The sequence below is a fragment of the Echinops telfairi genome, unplaced genomic scaffold, assembly GCF_000313985.2.
Source record: "Echinops telfairi isolate 266 unplaced genomic scaffold, ASM31398v2 ScPeMD7_7458;HRSCAF=8496, whole genome shotgun sequence".
Taxonomy (NCBI): Eukaryota; Metazoa; Chordata; class Mammalia; order Afrosoricida; family Tenrecidae; genus Echinops; species Echinops telfairi.
Window position 1 is genome coordinate 11,485,860 of NW_022111358.1, and position 19,742 is coordinate 11,505,601.

The 19,742-nt window shown below is 42.0% G+C and overlaps 1 protein-coding gene across 9 annotated transcripts in view; it reads left to right on the forward strand.

Moving 5' to 3' along the window:
* Positions 1 to 6,137: 6,137 nt before the first annotated feature.
* The window catches only part of SYNRG (synergin gamma), a 75,829-nt gene continuing 62,224 nt past the window's right edge, over positions 6,138 to 19,742 (forward strand). For all 9 annotated transcript variants that reach the window (XM_045299911.1, XM_045299912.1, XM_004707363.2 and 6 more), the window contains exons 1-5: positions 6,138 to 6,183; positions 10,063 to 10,181; positions 16,532 to 16,662; positions 18,134 to 18,239; positions 19,270 to 19,381. In XM_045299911.1, the coding sequence (XP_045155846.1) occupies positions 6,147 to 6,183; positions 10,063 to 10,181; positions 16,532 to 16,662; positions 18,134 to 18,239; positions 19,270 to 19,381 (505 nt within the window). In that variant the 5' untranslated portion in view covers positions 6,138 to 6,146. The remainder of the gene's footprint in view (positions 6,184 to 10,062; positions 10,182 to 16,531; positions 16,663 to 18,133; positions 18,240 to 19,269; positions 19,382 to 19,742) is intronic.

Below are 19,742 nucleotides of genomic sequence, written 5' to 3' on the forward strand. Positions count from 1 at the left end.
GTGGGGCGGGGTTCCGAGCTCGCGCCGGACGGGGCAGGGGAGAGGGCAAGAGGCCCCCAACGGCAGCGCCGTCCCTCGGAGCCCTGCCGGGCTTGCCTCTGCCGACGTCGCAGCTGGGCTGCCTGTGAGGCCGCGCTGACCCATCTGCTCCCACAGCGCTTTCTCCGGCCGGTGCTGCGGGCGTGCTGTGCGCGCTCCTCGCGCAGGGCGTCCCTTCCTGATTCCTTCAGCACACGGGAACAGCGCGCAAATCTGAAGCGCTTCGAAGGAATCGTTGTCTCCAGAGAGAGCTCGTCTCCTGGAGAGGGAACTCTTTAAGACTTGTCCAAAACACGTTTTAAAGTCGAACAGGAAGGAAAGTCACTGTTGAGAGCAGTTAACGCAGTTATTCAAGCTTGCAGACTTTTATTTAACCCTTCGACACACCTGCCCCCAGTCACTTTTTCAGCTAATGAAACTGCCCTTCCTTCTCAGACCGGTTGAGAAATGAACATTTATTTGCAAACTTCAGAAAAGTTCTGTATCATTTTGGGAACGGCTTTCTTCGGAGAAGGTCGCATCCCATTTCCATAGTGAGCTACTCATAGGTCGCATCCCAGTTCCATGGTGTTCGCTTTATTAGCCAACCCACATCACACATACTCCGTGGTAACATTAGCTTCTTTTTTTTTAATCTTTAGTAACTTAAATACTTTTGGACAATGAAGCATTCGTTTTTTGATACATAACGTTTTGATGTTGGAGTTACCAACGCTCTTATAAAGTCTTCTAAGGCAGTCACCTCCTGCAGGTGCTTATTTGTATATTAGGAGAAGAACATCCTAGCCAGAAAAGCCCGCGTGGGCGGCCCTTGATTCATTTCCTCTCACATCTTGGGACTGCCAACTGAAAGCTTTGACAATAAATATAAAGATGAATAGAATTGAGAGTGTAGAAATAAGCTCAAATATCTGTGGTCAATTGATTTTGACAGGTGCTAAATACATTTGCTAGAGAAACGAGTCTCTAATAAACTGTCCTGGGAAAATTACGTTTCCAGATGCAGAAAAGTAAGACAGGATTCATTTGTTAACACCATATATAAAAACATTCAAAATGGATTAAGAACCTAAGTGTGCAAACTAATACCATAAAATTCTTAGAGCAAACAGAGGCAATGCTGTTTGGCCTAGCTTTCAACAATGGATGACCTAATATAAGTACAAATAGCAAAAGAAAATAAACAAATGGAGCCTTGTACAAATGTTAAAAACAGAACATACAATTGTTAGTGAAGATACAAGGGAAAAAAATCATATCTATTGATGGTTGAAATACAGCACAAGTATTACAGAAAATAGTGGGGTATATGTTTTGCTGTATATCTGCTCAATAACAACAAATAAAAGTTTAGAATAAAAATCAATGCTATGATTTTGAGAGAACAGCATTTTTATAAGGACTATGTTTTATAAAGGAGTCCTGATGACAGTGGTTAGGAGTTGGGCTGCTAGCCTCAAGGTCAGCAGTTCAACCCCATCAGCTACTCCTTGGGAGAAAGACTTTTCTCCTCCCACAAAGAGTGACAGCCTCGGAAACCCACAGGACGGTTCTATCTACCTGTAGGGTCTCTATGAGTCAGAATTGACGCAATGGCAGTGGATTTGGTTTTGGTGTTTTATAAAGTTGTATCTTATAAGGGTTGTTTTACATGGAAGTGAACCTTAAGGTGGTTTAAATGTGTTGTAGGGAAAAGGAAAAAGAACCAGGCAACCTCTCTAAGCTTTTGATGGAGAAATCCATGCACTATAGTTGACCATATTACAAAGATCAAAGCCTCTTGTTCTAGGAGTCTAGAAGCAATAGCATTTCCCAGTTTTATTGGTGTTCACTTGAATTTTATTGGTATTTTGAATGGGAGACTTTAGAATAAAGGATAGGTTGTATAAAGGGTAAAATTTGCCCAAGGTTATACATTTTTTGAAATGAAGGTAGAAAATAAGAGTCGAGAGGTGTGGGGTTAATCTGTAATCATTCAACTGGTAATACTCTTTGAGTATCTGTATGTATATGTATGGTTCTCGGTACTGTAATCAGTTAAAAAGCTATTTAGGATGTGTCCCTACCCCCTCTCGGGGAGTGTACAAAATAACTATAGTACAAGATCAAGGAGAACAAGAGATCATGCTTCTCTTGTGTATTATTTGGGAACTGGTCTTATTTCTCCTATCACTTTATAAACTCCTTGGGGGCTTCCTCATCTTTTCTTCTTCCACAGCTTCTCTCTTGTATATAAAAATCACTTTATGAATATTTGTGGATCCAAGCTACACCGAAGGCAAGAAGAAGTCGTTTTTTAGCTAGGCCATTCAGTTGGTCAAGAAGATTGACCAAAAGTAGAAGGTTTGAATGAACACTTAGGGAACTGTGTTGCAGGTAGCCCAGGTTGACTGGGGCATTAAGTCCGAAGAGTTTGGGGAGAGAAAAGTGACCAAAGGAAGTTGTGCCCCAACTGAAGAGGTCTTGGAATACAAATGACAGAAATCCAACTTAGGGAGGAACCATTACATATTTTTAACCTCGGTGTGGCATTGTAAAATGGTTCTTTAGGAAGATGCACCTCACCTGTGTTGCATGGAAAAACTGGAAAAGGGTAAGAGTCTAGAGATGGAGCGATCTTGTCGGGAAGGTCTCAAGGCCAGAGAAGTACTGAGCAGTTCTACATTAGTAGCAAAAGAAACCTGGGAGCTGGGGGCATGAAAAAGGCCAGCGACGAGTAAAATTCACAGTTTTGGTTTCTTATTGGAACACTGATAATGAATGGATTTATCTTTGAAATCAAATTGTTGGTTATTTCGCTATCTAGTTTTTTGCAAGCTTTTGCCGTCCTGTTTCCTAGCTGCTTCTCTAACTAATATTTAAAAATGTTGACATCTAAGAATTTCAGATAATCATGTGAATGCTACGTGGGTAAATAGTTTGGGCCGATACATATTTCATGGAATAAGTCATGTGTTTTTTCCATTTCCTTGTTGTGTATTTTGTTTTGGGATCCTCGTTAGCACCTTGACCAGCCTGCAGTTCCACTGTCTGGCCTGCAGTGGCAGAGACGAGACCTGACGCGGTGCGGTCCATAGGGCATCACCTAGAGTGCCCCAGTGACATTATAACAGACTGGGGAAAGAAAATCTTACTTAACAGTTTTTACGTCATCCTTCTGCCTTAATGATCATTTTAATTCCTGGACTGATTTTGAAAAATCTTGACATGTCAGCTACGTAAATGCATTGACCCTAAGTTTATCAATCTTAGTACCTGAATAAGTGTTTTTGTGGAGGTCTATCACATTTCAACTTGAAATTTAAACATTTTGCCCAACAATCACGTTACTTATCTGGTATAGCTCGTGTGCCATTCAGAAAAGGTGTTCACTATTCTCCCCCTTTGTGGGCCAGCCTGCGCGTCAGCAGAGGGATTTGCTAATGATCCCGGTCCTCTTTGAGGCTGTGAGGTACCTTCAGTGGTCATTTAGGGTACACATAGCTAGGGCTGTCCAACTAGAACTTGGTAAAGCGCCTTATGAAACATGCTAGAATGAGAAAACTATTGATTTCTTATCCTTTTTCCTGGAGAAGGCGGGCATGTAATAGAAAACTGTAAGAACACGTAAATTTGGCATGCACTTCTGGATTGCACTGGATGTTCTTAAGGCTATCTAGAAATTCCATCTAGATCAGTGGTTCTCAACCTGTAGGTCACGACCCCTTTCTGGGTCAAACGACCCTTTCACAGGGGTCGCCCGATTCATAACAGTAGCAAAATGACAGTTATGAAGTAGCAATGAAAAGAAGTACATGGTTGGGGGGTCACCACAACATGAGGAGCTGTATCCCAGGGTGTCCGCATGAGGAAAGTTGAGAACCACTGCGTCTAGATCTTAAGAGCCTTGTCCACTCCGATTGTTTCCTCCTTTAAGCCAAGTTGCTGTCACGTCACTTCCAACTCATGGCAATTCTGTGTATGTCAGAGGAGAGCTGTGCTCCTCCATCAGGTTTTCTTAGCTCTGCTCTTGATGGATGCAGGTTACCAGGCCTTTTCTTCTATGGAACCACTAGGAGGGTTCACACCACCAACCTGGAGGCTTGTACCACCTAGGACCACCCATCTCAGAGACGGAAGTCATTCCTTTTCAAGTAAACATCATTTGGTCTGTTCCCCTTGAGCCACCTGGGCTCCTTTTTCCTACAGTCTTCACCAAGCCAAACCCCTTGTTCTCAAGTCAAATTTTGACACACAGTGACTCTACAGGATAGAATTCACCTGGCTTGTAGGGTTTCCAAAGCTGTAAATCTGTCTGGAAGCACGCTGCTGCATTTTCCTCCTGCTGAGTGGCTGGTGGGTTTGAGGCACCAGCCTGTTGGTTAGCTGCTGAGAGTTTAACTACTGCACCACAGGGTGGGTTTTCCACTGCAGTCAACCTTGGAAACAACTCCCTTCCCACTGAAATGCTGTCCTTCCTCAGACATAAGGGGTCCTTTGGGTCACAAGGAACAGTCCTATAAGAATTCTCCCATGGTCTCCAGTTGTCTTCTTGCTATAAATGTACACCCCTTGGCTATTTCATTCACAAACAGAACTTTCTTTTTTTTAACTAAAAGAACCTAAGCGAGATTTAAGGAGCTTTGTTGTAGGTTAAGTAGGTTAACTTAACTAGGTTGAATGTTGGGCTGCTAACCACAAAGTTGGCAGTTCAAACCCACCAACCACTCCAGAGGAGAAAGATGAAGCTACGTGCTTCCATAAAGATTTGGTGTCTTGGAAAACCCGGATAGAGTTGTTGTGAGTTGAGATCTACCGAATAGCAGTAGATTTCGTTTTTGAGCAAGATTTGGAGTCCTTGAATAGTGGAAATGATTAACCCTCTTGGCTGCTAAGCAAAGAATTAGAGATATGAGAGAAAGTCCTGGCAATCGATTCTGAAAAATTAGAACCCCATTGAAACCCCATAAAGTGCAGTTCTACTTTGACACGCGTGGGCTCATCGTGAACCAGAGTCAGCTCAGCTACATTTATCTAGGTCTCCTCATGAACTTGGATTTCATTTTGGATGGCCTGTTAGAGTGCTCTTGCAGCCATCACTCACAGGCCTGCTCAGATTGGGCTCCTGCTTTCCCGAAACAGCATCACCATCCTTGCAGTTGCTCAGGCTCCACATCTCAGCATCATCTTCAACTCTGTCTGCCTTTTCTACTGCAGTTCCTTCCCCCTTGTGGCAATCAACCAGCTCTGTTGACTTTTCCTTTTCCATAATCTTCTGCGTCTTTCTCATGCTCACTACTTAGTTACAATCATTTCCATCTCTTATTAAGATCATTGTGATAGTTGCCTAGCACTGTCTTTATATTTCAAAGCATCTCTCTGCTATGACTTTTACCAGAGTAACTTCCTGTCTGACTGTACAAGCTAACTCTATTCCTTAAAAACCTCTGACAACTTCATGTACTATTCAAAATAAGACATTTTAAAGGCCCTCTACACTCTATATCATTTTCTGATGATGTATTGCATAGTCATCCATAAGCCATTCCTTTAAACATATCTGAGTGTCTGGTCTCAAAGCCTTTGCTTGAGCTATGGAGCGTGCCTCTCTCTTCCTTCAGCATTCTGCCACAAAACCTGCCAAGATGGACCCCATTAAAATGAATACTTTTCATCTCCTTTCTGCTGGTATTTTGGACCTCTGTCTTAGCATCTAGTACATTCTGTTCTGTGTTATAGTTTTTTCTGATATTTGTCTCTTCAACAAGGTTGTGAGATAATCCATTTCTTTCATGTAGATGGCACTCATTAATGTTCACTGAACTTAATATAATCCAACCCTCTCATTTTTTAGATGGGGAAATTGCAATCTAGAGAGGTCCCACAGTGGTAGAGCCAGGGCTAGTCAGGTCTTCTGTCCTCTAGTTCAGAAGTTTTCCTCCACAATAACCTGTGAGCACTGTTGCGTATCTTATGAACATTTAGTCTGTATTGAGGTTGGACAATTAACTATTGTACAACAAAACAAACACCTATTTATAATTCCTTTTGTTTGTGTAAAGCATGTTTTATTTGAAATCTTTTTACGTAGGAAGGTCATAATGTATTTCTATTCTGTTTTCAGCTTCATGTTTCCAGTTGCAAGTGGAATAAGGCCCCCTCAAGGTATGCCAAAGCTTAGATGTTGAACTTTTATTTCCTACTGTTATGTTATTTTGGTTTTTATTTAGACTAAGGGAGCAAAACAGTAAGTTCGATTGCTGCCAAAGAGAGTAAAAATGTCTTACAAATTTGAACCTATGTGACAGTTACCCTTAAAAGTTCTTTAAAATTGTGTAATTTAGGAGAGTAGTAAGCATCTTCACTTCTCCCAAACTTTCCCAAACAGTAGATTGATAGATTGTTGTCTAACCTCAGAGATGGGAGAAGGTCTTTCAGGACAAGAATTTGAGCACGTGACAAAAATGAAACGAGCTGCCCTTTTCTTAATGATGTCTTCTTCTAGTCCTCAGCGAGGAGTTCCAAAGGGCAGGTGTCACATCTGCTGCATGCTAGTTAGTGTACCTTCAGCACCCAGCGTGAGATGGCACATAACATGTTCTCTGTAGAAGTCTGTTGAATGAGGAAATTAGCAGCTCCAGTTAGTCTCTGCTGCCAAATTGACTTTATGTGAATGTGGTCTGCCTATTTAAAAGAAAAGCATAAACCAGTTGTCACGTCCACTCTAATCCATTGCAACCCTGGGATCAGACTAGAGCTGTTGCTCCAGAGGATTGTCAGTGGCTGAGTTTTCAGCAGTGGATTGATAGGCATTTCTTCCAGGGACCTCTAGGTGAATCTAACCTCCAGCTTTTTGGCTAGCAGCTAAGCACGTTAATCATTTGTACCACCCAGGGAATCTGGTCTTATTATAATCACACACGTTTAAAAAACAAACTTTTTGTACCATGTAAGCCAATGAACTCTCACTTTTATTCCAAGACATTTCTCTCCTAGGTATGCCCTTTTCCTCTTGATTGCAGACACGGGCTCCATCATGCCAATTGGAGCCCTATCTTCAAGTCAACACTAGTGAAGGGCTATAATCTTGCCTTGTGCTACTGTGTGACTAGGACACAGCATTGAAGGAGGGACATATCTGCTCTTGGCTCTCTAGGTTTTTCTGCTTACTGCACACACCCCAGCCCCCAGGTGCTTCTGAAAATTGGTGCATCTCACAAAGCAGTGTTGACGGGTTGTGGTAGACCTTTGATAGAGAAACACACTCCTAGGATACTGATAGAGATGGAAGATAAAGAGCCGCTCAGCAGCAGGTGGCCAGTGGCTCATTACTGACTTTGTCTCCATTTATAATCAGCAGGGAGGTTGAATTTCAGGTAAATTTTCCCAAGGGTCACTTGTATTCTGTTCATTGTGTTCCCATGTGTGCATTATTTAAGCTGTCTGTAGTTAGAGGTGTGCCGGATTTAGATCAAGCCATTTGGGACCTTTTGTTCTTTAGAATAGCACTAACAGAGTTCAATGTTTATTTCCCTGACTTATTATTTTGCAATTTTACAAAGTTATAGGATAAAAAGAGCTCTCAAAAGGTGGTTTGGTCTCACCACTACCACCCCCCCACCACCCCCTTTCTCGAATTGTTTGTAGATTTTGCGTGTTAGAATAAATATTGAATGATGCAGGAAGCATCAACAGAAAATGGAAATAATGCAGAGTCACCACATCAATTAGAATTGGCCCATGTTCAGCAATTTTAGTAGGTAGCACATGACCAATTGCTGATGATGTTGAAGGAAGAAGTCCAAGCTACACTGAAGGCACGCATGAAAAGCAGCGCTCCAGGAATTAACAGAATATCAACGGAGATGTCTCCATAGATGACTCGGTGCTGGAAGGGCTCACTCATCTATGCCAGGGAGTTTGGAAGGCAGTTACCTGGCCCATGAGCTGGAAGAGATTCATGTTTGGGCCCATGTCTCAGAAGGGTCATCCGCAAAATGCAGAAATTATTAAAACAGCATCATACATAATATATCATACAAGTAAATTTTGCTGAAAATAATTCTAAAATTGCTACAGCAGTACATCAATAGAGAACGGCCAGAAATTTAAGTCAGGTTCAGAAGAGGATGTTCAAAGAGGGATATTGTTCATGTCAGATGGATCTTGCCTGAAATCAGAGAATACCAGAATGATATTTCCCTGTGAGACATAGTTTCCGAGTGCATCAAGGTCAATTGACGTAATTAACGTCCTGAAAGACAATACATTCTACATTGGTGAGTAGTAACTGGGGTCTTAAAAGCTCATGAGGAGCCATCTAAGGTGAAACTATTGGTCTGTCCCCATCCAGAACTAAAAAGAGTAAAGGAAATTAAGATAAGGAAACAATTAGTTCAAAGGACTACTGGACGGCATGAATCCCAGCCTCTACTACCCTGACACCAGAAGAAGTCGATGGTGCCTGGCTGTCATAGCGGAGAGCCCTGAAAGGGATCCTGATAGAGTAGGAGAGAAATATGGAACAAAACTCAGAGTAACAACAACAGAGACTAGATAGACTTGCTGGTCTGATAGAGACTTGTGTTATCTCTGAACTATGGCCCTTAGACAGTCTTCACATTGGAAACTGAACTCACTGTGACTTTTAGCCAAACATTAGACAGGCTTGTAAGGTGAACAATACACTTTGTTTGGTGGTTGATGGCCTTTGGAGGGTACATTTATAGGAGAGGACTTCAAAAGGTCATGGAAAAAATTCAATCCACTTTTAATTCCATTTTCCCATGAACTTTTGTAAGGCCCCTCATATTAGTTATTCTTGTAGTAAAAGGGAAGAGTTCATTAGGTAGTTTTTCAGATGAGAAACTAAGGCATTGAAAGAAATGAAGTGGCCCATGGTTTCAAAGCTCGTAAGTGGCATTTTGAGTCACCTTTTAGATTTTATGCTCCTGTTACTGTATCCATGATCCATTCCTGAGAAGCAAATTACTCCAAAACGTAAAAAACAGTAAACTTTTATTATTCTACACTGTTTATCTGTGAATCACGAATTGGGGGAGTTTGACTGGGTTGTTGAGGCTGAGTGTCATGAGATTGCTAAGTGTCAAATGGGACCGGAGTCATCTGAAGGCTTGCCGGTGCTAGATGGAGGATCTGCCGCCAAGATGGCTCACTCAACGGATGGCAACCTCGTGGTGCCTTCCAGCAGGAGGACTCAGCTCCTCGCCACCTGGCCTTCTGCATAGGACTGCTGGCGTATCCTGCTAACGTGGGAGTGGCGCTCCCCAGAGCCAGTGCGTCAAGGGAGCAAGGACTAGTCTGCGGCTCTCAATACTTACCTTTGGACGTCACACACTTTCCTCTCCACAGTGCCCTGTCAGTGATGTAGGTTAACCTATTCATTGCAGGAGGAGAAAACACAAGGGAGTGAATACCAAGAGGCAGAAGTCATTGGAAGCCACCTTGATGGCTAAATGCCACTATTACGCCGTACTGTTATTTTTAAATGAAAATCTTTCATGTAAAATGGATTTTTAAAAGTTCTGCCTGATGGGTATTAAGATATATGTAATTTTTTCTGGGGGCTCTTACAGTTCCTGTAACAATCTATACATCAATTGTGGTACATTTTACAGATAAAAGTTTTATAACTTGCCTAGGATCGCACGGCTTATGTAAGTGATGGAGTTGAAATTTAACCCAAACTCAGAGTTACTGACTGCAGAGCCTAACTGCATTTTCCAGTGTCTTGTGCTGCCCTCCAAGAGCCCTGAAGGGAGAGTGGATTACTTGTTTGGCTGCTAACTGCAAGTTCAGCAGAAAATGAGACTTGCTGTTCCCATACGATGTACAGCCTCAGAAACCCACGGTAGTTCTGCCCAGCCCTGTAAGATCGTTATGAGTCAGAATTGACAAAATAGCGGGATGTTTGGTTTTTGTTTGGTGCTGCCCCTCACGTAACATGTCTTATGGGAAAAGAGTTTTCAGAAAATAAACTTTAAAATGCGTTGGTTTCAATGGTGTCTCTCTGTTTTCCATCAGGCCTGATGCCTATGCAACAACAAGGATATCCGGTGGTCTCTGTCATGCAGCCTAATATGCAAGGCATGATGGGAATGAATTACAGCACTCAAATGTCCCAAGGACCTATTGCTATGCAGGTACATGCTTCATCTGATTGTTTACAGAGTTATTGTTCATTACGTACTATGTGCCAAGAGCTAAATGTTATATTTAGAAATAATTATAGTCTGCATCAAGACCAAATGAAGATAAATCCACAAAAATGAGAGAAAACAAGAGAAGCCATCTAGGGGAAACCTGGTAACTTCTTTATCTGGATACTAACTTAGACAAATCTAGAAAGACCTTTTGGAAATTCCTTGGGAATGTTTCCGTGAAGTGCCATTGTAAGATGTAGCACTGTTCTCATGGAAAAAGTGTGTCATTGCTCGGGAAGCTCAGAGCTCTCACAACTACGACTCTTTGGATTGAGCTGGTTCACAGAGTTCTCTTAACAGCTCTGAAAGGGCAGTGTCTTAGTGAAGTAGGAGGTTTGAACAGAAATACCAAGAGTGAAAAATCTTACCATAGTGAATGATGGGGGGAGTGCGGAGTGGAGATCCAAAGCCCATTAGTAGGCCACTGGAGATCCCCTTGCAGAGGGGTCTCGGGGAGGAGATAAGCCAGTCAGGGTGCGATATAGCAACGATGAGAAATACAACTTTCCTCTAGTTCCTAAATGTTTCCTCCCCGCTCCCACTACCATGACTCGAATTTGACCTTGCAAGTCTGGCTAGACCAGAGGATGTACACTGGTACAGATAGGAACTGAAAATACAGGGAATCCAGGGCGGATGAGCCCTGCAGGACCAGTGGTGTGAGTGGCGAAACAGGGAGGGTAAAGGGAGAATGGGTAGGAAAGAGGGAACCGATTACAAGGAACTATATGTGACCTCCTCCCTGGGGGACAGACAACCGAAAAGTGGGTGAAGGGAGATGTCAGACAGGGCAAGATATGACAAAATACCCATTTATAAACTATCAAGGGCTCATGAGGGAGGGGGGAGCGGGGAGGGAGGGGAAAAATGAGGACCTAATGTCGGGGGTTTAAGTGGAGAGAAAATGTTTTGAGAATGATGTACAAATGCGCTTTACACAATTGATGTGTGTATGGATTGCAATACAGTTGTATGAGCCCCTAATAAAAGGTTTTAAAAAAAATTACCAAGAGTGGCTGGCTTCTCAGACGGAAGTATGTCCTCTCAGCGGTGAGGGCACCAGCTCCACGGGGAGGGCTTCTCTCGTCATCATTCTGGCCCTGAGTCGCGGGTTTTCTCAGCACAGGGATCTCAGGATCAAAGGATACACTCTGCTCCTGGTTCTACTTTCTTGGGGGTAGGAGGAGGATGTCCCTTTGACCTCATTTTTGGAAAACCTTTTCTATCTCAAAAGAGAAGATGCAAGCTAATCCTACCATTCCTTAGCATAAGTGCCACTAATTGTGCCTCATTGACACCCTAAAGATTAGAATTTACAACCCCTAGAACAATTGCATCCTACCACAAAATGGAGAAAAATTGCCTAATGCTAACCGTCACGGCCTAAGCAAGTTGACATACGTTGTGTGAGGGACGCACTTCAGTCTGTAGCAGGTGGCAGCTCCACTATTGGGATGAGGAAACAGGTGAGCTGGGATTTGAACTTAAGTCTTCAGTACCTCTGCAGGGTTCTCCAGATTATATCATATTAGCCCAGTTGGCATTGGTGTATTGATTATGATGCTGCTGAAGTATTTACCACATGCTACATATGAAAAGCAAGAAGGAAGCTGTATTAGACATTGCTGAGGGGGGAAAAGAGTACCAGGCTGTCTGCTAGAAGGCGTCACAGAGGGCATTCATTTGGTTGATAAAATGATGTCTCAAAACTTGACTTTGTCAGCAGATGAATAGACTTCTGTCTTAAAGGGTCCAGCAGTAACTTCGTACATAAGACTGCTGGATACAATCCGAATGATACTTTATCCATTTACAGCTAATCACACAAGAGGTGGCACATGTGGTAAGAACATGCATAAAAGACTTATCTTGGCCTTGGGAGTCAAAAGTCTCTCAGGAAATTGAATTTAAGTTGAATATGAATGAAAAGTAGTTGTTAGCCAGATGAAGAGATGGGAGAAGAGCATACTGACAGGAGTTACATGCAGAGAACGACCCTAAGCTAGCAGGGAAGGTGGCATATTTGAGCAACTGAGGCATTTGTGAACCCCTGAATATTTTAAAGCAGTGGAGGATACGATTAGATTTGTATCTAAAAGATTCTTTTGCCTGTTATTTGGGGAATGGAGGGAGAGAAGAGAACAAGAAGAGATGTAGGGGCAATCGTTTAAATGCTGACGTAGGGAGAGGAGGTTAGAAAATGGTGGTGACTTAAATTAGGGTGGTGGCAGAAGATAGAGAGATGGATGGTTTTGAGAACTAATTGAGAAATGAATTAGCACTTGCTGAGTGATTGGATGTTGGAAATAAAGGATAATATCAAGCTGACTCCCAGTTTTCCACCTGAGTAACACATTGAGGATGCTATTAATAAAAGAAACGTTGGAGAAACTTGTTTGATGATGTATGTTGACTTTGAAAACTCATGGAACATTCAAGTGAAGCTGTGCAGGTGCCGTTTAATAAATTAAGCAGGAACTCTGGTTGAAGAGTACAGGTGTGGGCGTCGTCAACATGTAGCTTGATGCCAGAGGGGTAACATGGGAACATCCATAAAGTCTATAGACGGCTAGTCCAGGTAGAACCTTCGAGATGCAGCACGTAACTCTCAGAATGCAGTGCTAGTAAAGAATATCAGAAGAGCAGTCACAGAAGTAAGGAGAAAATAAAACACCGTGGAAAATATGCCATTAAAGCCAAGGGAACAGGAATTTTTAAGAGAAGACAAATTGTTAATTCTGGCTAAGTCACTGGCTAAAGCAAATTACAAGGTTGTGCCTAACCTAACTAAGGAAATGCAACCTTGCCATGTGCTGCCCAGAGAGCAGAGAATCAGATACACTGGTGAGAGCACACGTGTCTATCATAATACATTCTAAATCTGTATCAAGTTTTTTAATGGCTGAGTAATATTTCATACTATAGTTTTACCATCATTTCCCTATTGATGAATAGTCATATTGTCCATTGGATTTCACAAAACAAGACTCACTGGTAATGAAGGTGAAAGCAATTTTGATGGAGTGTTGGGGAGAGGGTCAAAGCCAAATTAGAATGGATTAAGGAATTAAATGGAAGGTAAGAAAATGAAGACGATATAGACAGTCCTTGGGAGAGCAAGATGATGGATGCATTCTCTGTGTATTCAAATCATATGAGAAATCAAATCAGAAGTCATTTGGTAGATTTTCAGTAAGAAAATCAATGTCCCAGAGATTTGAAATACTGACTTACATGATAGGTGTGTTCCTTTATATATACTGGAAGCAGGATGGCTTAGCATGCATGGACATTAGAGTGACCAAGCATGGGTTTACCCCGTTTATGCCACATGTTACCACAGTCACTGATTCTAGAATGACCTACCCCACCCCCCATGTGTTAACACACATGAAGTCAGAACGCATCTTATAAGGACTGGCGTCTTAGAATTGCTGTCATCTGTTCATTGCCTGTACACATATGAACTTACTCATAGCTATTTAAAGTAAAGGGATAGGGAAAAATATACAATATAAATACAAACAAAAAGAGCTAATATAGCAATTTAAAAAATCAGACCACAAATAGATTTTAAGGCAAAAACCATTACAAGTCTATAGGTAAAGAAACTTGATAAAAACCTACATTCACAAAAAATATAGATAGCAGTTCCAAATTTATAGACACCCAAGTGCATTGGACTGCTAACCACAAGGTCAGCAGTTTGAAGGCACCAGTCACTCCAGGGGAGAAAGAAGAAGCTTTCTACTCCCGTAAAGGTTTCCAGTATCAGAAACCCACAGAGGCAGTTCTACCCTGCCCTGTAAGGCTGCTATGAATCAGAATCACTGTGATTGCAGTGAGTTTTTGGGGAACTGTATAAAGAAAGGACAGAATAACAGAAATGGGCAAATCTACAGTCAGTAAAGATTTAGGTTTGAACAACCTTCTACACAAGTGACTAATGGACATATAGGGTACTCTTCCCGACAACTGCCTAAGACACTTTGCTTTTTAGCATTCATGAAATCATTCTAGAAAGTGACCATATAGTGACCCATCGCAAATTTCACCACATAGCATAGTGTTAAAACCAGGCCATTAAACTAATTCAATCCAGTTTGACCTCTTGCTGATCATTTGCTTTTTTATCACAGATAAACTGGCTCAGAATCTCTTTTTAACAAGATCCCCGGTGATTCTTACAGATCATCTATGTATGTGTATGTGCGCGCGCACACAGACACGAATCACCTGGGAATCTTGTTAAGCTAGATTCTCACTGAATATATCTGGAGTAGAAACAGAAATTCTCAGTATGGAGGTTGAACTGGAATGATGCAGTTCAAAGCCCCGATTTAAACCTTACATAGAATCATGCTGAATTTACTTGAGATTTGTGATCAAGAATTTAAAGCAAATACCTAGTGTGTTCTGACCAGCACAATCCAGCTGTTTGTAAGATAAGAGAAGGGACTTAATTAACTCTAACCAAGGATGGGGTTTCCTAGGAGACGATCTTTAAGGATGTCTGCAAGGGTATTATAATGCTGAACCCTGGAATGAAAGCTGGCCATGAAAAGGGAATGAATCGTGGGAAAAGTGGTAGAGTAAGATTAATGGATGGTGGATATCAATGAAGTAAGAACATTTCTGGAATGAATATATGAGCTGGGAAGATAGGAGTTAATGGCTAAGTGGTAAGACACTTCAAGTCAAGGTTTTAGCGATGATAACAGTTGGCTGACCGGCACTCCTAAGGCCAAGGGTCCAACAGGGCCATGGGAAACTGGTTGGTGGTGGTGAGGGATCTGGGTCCGTGAGGTGAGACCACAGTGGTAATAGCCTTCCATGTGATTGGTGACATCACCTAGAACAGTGCAAGAATAGAATGGGAACAGCCAAGTTCTGAAGGCATCAGTTGAGGAGAGAGGGAGTTGAGCATCAGTACATGACATAACAAGGTAGGGTAGTAAGTAATGAAATCTGGTAGCAAAAAATGTAGCCAGGTTTTTAATGGGAGAGGGGAAAAGGCTTTAAGAAAGGACTATTCCCCCAGCATTCCACTAGGAAGCTGAACCTCCAAATGAAGGGGCTTCAGAGGAGAGCCAGCCTTCAGTTAGGGGCAAAAGGGGATCCTTTTACCAATAGAGGAGGTTCTAGTTAGCTGCTCTTATTGTTATTATCACTAATATTGTGGATTTTATGACTAGCTTTTATGTTACACTCTTCTTCTATCTGCATACTTCAAAAAGCTTCGTTCTGTTGTATTGATATATATCGGTGATTAAATATAGGATGAAGGAGTGGTTAAAGCAAAACCATATGGGTAGTTCTATTCTGGTATATAGGGTCACTATGAGTCAGAATAGACACTCAGCCATGGATTTGGTGTTTGGGGAAGTATATTTTATTTTCTGTGAAAGTTTGCGTATTGAACACAGAGTAATGAACATCAAAACATTCATTCAGTTATCAAATTCCTTTTGTGGAATGATTCCTGTATATAAAGTCTTCGCTGTTGTTGAACTATGTAACATATGCTAGCTCTCCTCCTGGACTATGGATTAGTGAGCTCATAACCAAGTCAATTCAGACTCATAGTGACCTGATAGGACAGGGTGGAACTACCCCTGTAAATTCCTGAGACTAACTTTTTAAAAATCATTTTATTGGGAGCTCATACAGCTCTTATCACAATCTATACGTACATCAATGTGTAAAGCACATTTGCCTTCATCATTCTGAAAACATTTACTCTTCACTTAAGCCCTTGGCAACAGCTTCTCATTTTTCCCCTCTCCCCGCTCCCCCCTCCCTCATGAACCCTTGATAATTTATAAGTTATTATTTTGTCATATCTTGCCCTGTCCAATGTCTGCCATCACTGTTACTGTTTATGAGAGTAGAAAACCCTATCTTTCTCCCACAGAGCGACTGGTGGTTTCAAATTGCTGGCCTGTAGTTAGCTGCCCAGTGGGCGACCACTCTGCCACCAGGGCTCCTCTAGTGAATATCAGTTAGGAATATAAATTGGGAATGCATCTTACTTACACACAAAGCTTGGAAGATTTTACACACACTCTCTCTCTCTCCAGAGAGTTAACCGTGTGGCTCTTTAAGAAAACAAAAGAAATGGAAGTGGGGGAGATGTTAAGAGGAGCCTATGTTCCTTAAATCTTTTATAAGACTGCATTAATATATAGTGGACAAATTAAAAACGAATGTATGGAAGTTGCAGTTTTTCTTTGTGCTAGTTAAAAGGAGAACTTAACTTTTGAATTTACTCTTTCGTCTGTTTCTTCTAGGCAGGGATACCAGTGGGACCAATACCAGCAGCTGGGATTCCTTACATGGGACAAGCACCATTCCTGGGACTGCGTCCTCCAGGCCCACAGTACACTCCAGACATGCAGAAACAGTTTGCTGAAGAGCAGCAGTAAGAGATCTCTAGGATTCAAGGAGAGCAAGGAAGCATGAAACCTATTATTTTAGAGTGTGTCTTTGAAAACTTAAAAAAAAACAACCTTTCACTTTAAGTTTAGAGCCAAAAGAAGAGACTTTAGAGATCCTCTGCTTCATCCTTCTCATTTCACATCTATAGGCACTTGGGTGGCTCAAGCAGTTTGCGATGGGTAGCTAACCTAAAGGCAGCAGTGCAAACCTACCAAGTGACTCTGGAAGAAAGGCCTGGCAAACTCCTACAGTAAAGTTTACAGCCAAGAAAACCTATGGAGCATTTAGATTGTGTAACATCGGGGGCACAGGGAGTGGCCATCAACCCCGTAGCTTCTGGTTCAGTGTGGGTCTCAGAGACTGCGATAGGAGTCAGCATCAACTGGATAGCAGCAGGGTATTTGGTTGTTTGGTTCACATCTGGGCAAGTGAGTTCCAGAGAAATGAGGCAACTTATCAATAAAGGAGTATTGGTTTCTTAGTGATACAGTTAGCACAATAGCTCAAGTGGATGGTTTTTAAAAAACAAAGTTTATTTTCTGAGACTGGAAGTCTGAATTCACTGCATGGGCTCTAGAGAAAGGCTCACTCTGTCACGTTAGGGGCAATCCTCATCTCAACTTTTCTGATGTTCTTTGGAGTGCTCCACATGACATCTGTCTTTCCTCGCTTCTGTGCCGACTTTGCTGTTTTCATAGCTCAAAACTGATTAGCTTGGGTCCTGCCATACACTGCTATGGTCTCACAAAAAAGAAAACCTTATTCCAAAATGGGATTGTAGCTACATATGTAGGGTTAGGAGTCAAACATACATATGAGGGGACACAGTTCAGTCCATTGCACATTGTTACACAAATCAAAGGCTGGACCCAAGTGTAGGAATCCCGAGCCCCAGAGATCATTGTGCTTTCTCTCCTCCGACACCATTTTCTCCAGTGAGTTACTTTTCTGTGTGCAGAACAAAGGCCTTTTATGTGTGTCTATCTGTTCTCTGAGATTACGTTTATATGAAAAAAATTGCCTTTTCCCTGGCACGTTATGTAGATAAATCATTTTTAGACTTTTCAAATATTTTGAGATGACTATAGTGGGGGAGCAGCGTCCTCATAAGAATACAGTTACACACTCACTGCCTCACTCTCTCACTGCTTCACTCTCACTCACCCACTGCCTCACTCACTCACTGTCTCACTCACTCACTACCTCACTCTCTCACTGCCTCACTCACTCACTGCCTCCCTCACTCACTGTCTCACTCTCTCACTGCCTCACTCTCTTACTGTAAAAAGAAGAATAAAATTAAAAAGAATACAGTTAGATACAATCACTTTGGAGGAGTGCCTAGGGCTACAGATAGCTGCAAGGTGAATGGCTAAAACCATTAGTAGCAATCCAAGTCTAGCACAGTTGATAATCCCTGGAGTTGGATCTTCACTAGATTGTATTTCCTATAGAAAACGATTTGAGCAGCAGCAAAAGCTCTTAGAAGAAGAAAGAAAAAGACGCCAGTTTGAAGAGCAGAAGCAAAAGCTCAGACTTCTGAGCAGTGTAAAACCCAAGGTAATGTAGCCACACTGTCGGCCCGCATGTGCCTCTTCTCATTCTTTTATGGCTGAAACAGTGGCCCGCACTGGGCCTGTGGTTGATTAATTTTGGTTTCTCAGGTCCCAGAGTGAAAGATTTTCTTTTACTATAAAGATGCCCTGTTGTTGAGGATTCGGTTATCAGCCATTCTTTCCCCAGTCCATTCTGTAATCTCGGCACTGTCTGTCATCTTTTCTTGGGACACATTGCTCCGAGCCTGTTGTGTGCTATGAAGCTGAGTCTGCCTCACAGCCACCCTACGGAACAGCAAAACTGCCCGGTCCGTTTTCTACGTCGGTAATCATTGTGAAAGCAGACTGCTACATCTGCTGTCACAGAGCAGCGAGTGGTTTCCGACAACCCATATTTCAGTTAGCAGTGAGCACTAAACCACTGTGCCACCGGGGCGGGCGCCTCAATCTTAAACTGACTAATAATAAAAATGAGTTTCTCATTTAAAAAATATTTTATTGTGCTCTGGATGAAAACTTGCATAGCAAATTAATTTTCCAATTAAGAGTTTCTACACTAATTGTTCCATGACATTGGCTGCAATACCCACAGTGTGTCAGCAACTCCCTCTGTTTCCTGGGTTCCCATTCCTGTTCCCTGTTTCCCTGCCCACCTTATCATCTCATCTTTGGTCTCATATGATTGATGATTCTAACAGCATATTCTTCATGGGTTATATTGTTTTATATTTCCATCTATTATTTGGCCAAAAGGTGCCCTTCGGGAATATCTGAAATAAGGTTTCTTAATTTTTAGGACATTTAATGTGTAGTAGCTATATCCGCAAGTATTTACAAACGGGCCTTTTAATATCTTTATATTCAACAGAGTATCAGGTTATATCCTTGTTTTCTGTATTTATCAAAGATTTTTTGACTTAGAGAATTAATTTTGGTAAAAATGCCGGAAATAGATTCAGATATCTACTTTGGGAGGGTTGAGAAGGAAGCCAAAGAGAAGTGAAGAGACATACCTATTGTTGTTTCTCTCTTAGATAGGAGAGAAGAGTAGAGATGACGCTTTGGAAGCCATCAAAGGAAACCTAGATGGGTTTTCCAGAGATGCTAAGATGCACCCTACTCCAGCCTCGCACCCCAAGAAACCAGGTAGTTTTCATTTTCGGAAAATGTTAGAGTGATCTCTTTGAAGATGATTATTTAGTTCCTGTAATTGACTGTTAAATGCATGCTAAGAACCAGACCACCACTTGTCTGTGGTATCTTTCATGTTGCTGTGATGCTGGAAGCTATCCCACCAGTATAAGGGTCACCCAGGGGGACAAGTTTCATGTAGCTTCCAAACTGAGCCAGACTAAGAAGAAGGACCGGGAACCTACTTCTGGAAAAATTGGCCAGTGAAAACCTTAGTTGAGTCAGAACACTGTCTGAAGTAGTATGGAGCCTCCAACCGAAGGGGGTGCAGCAGAACAGCAAGGGAACGGAGCGGCGAGGTCCCCAGGGAATGCTG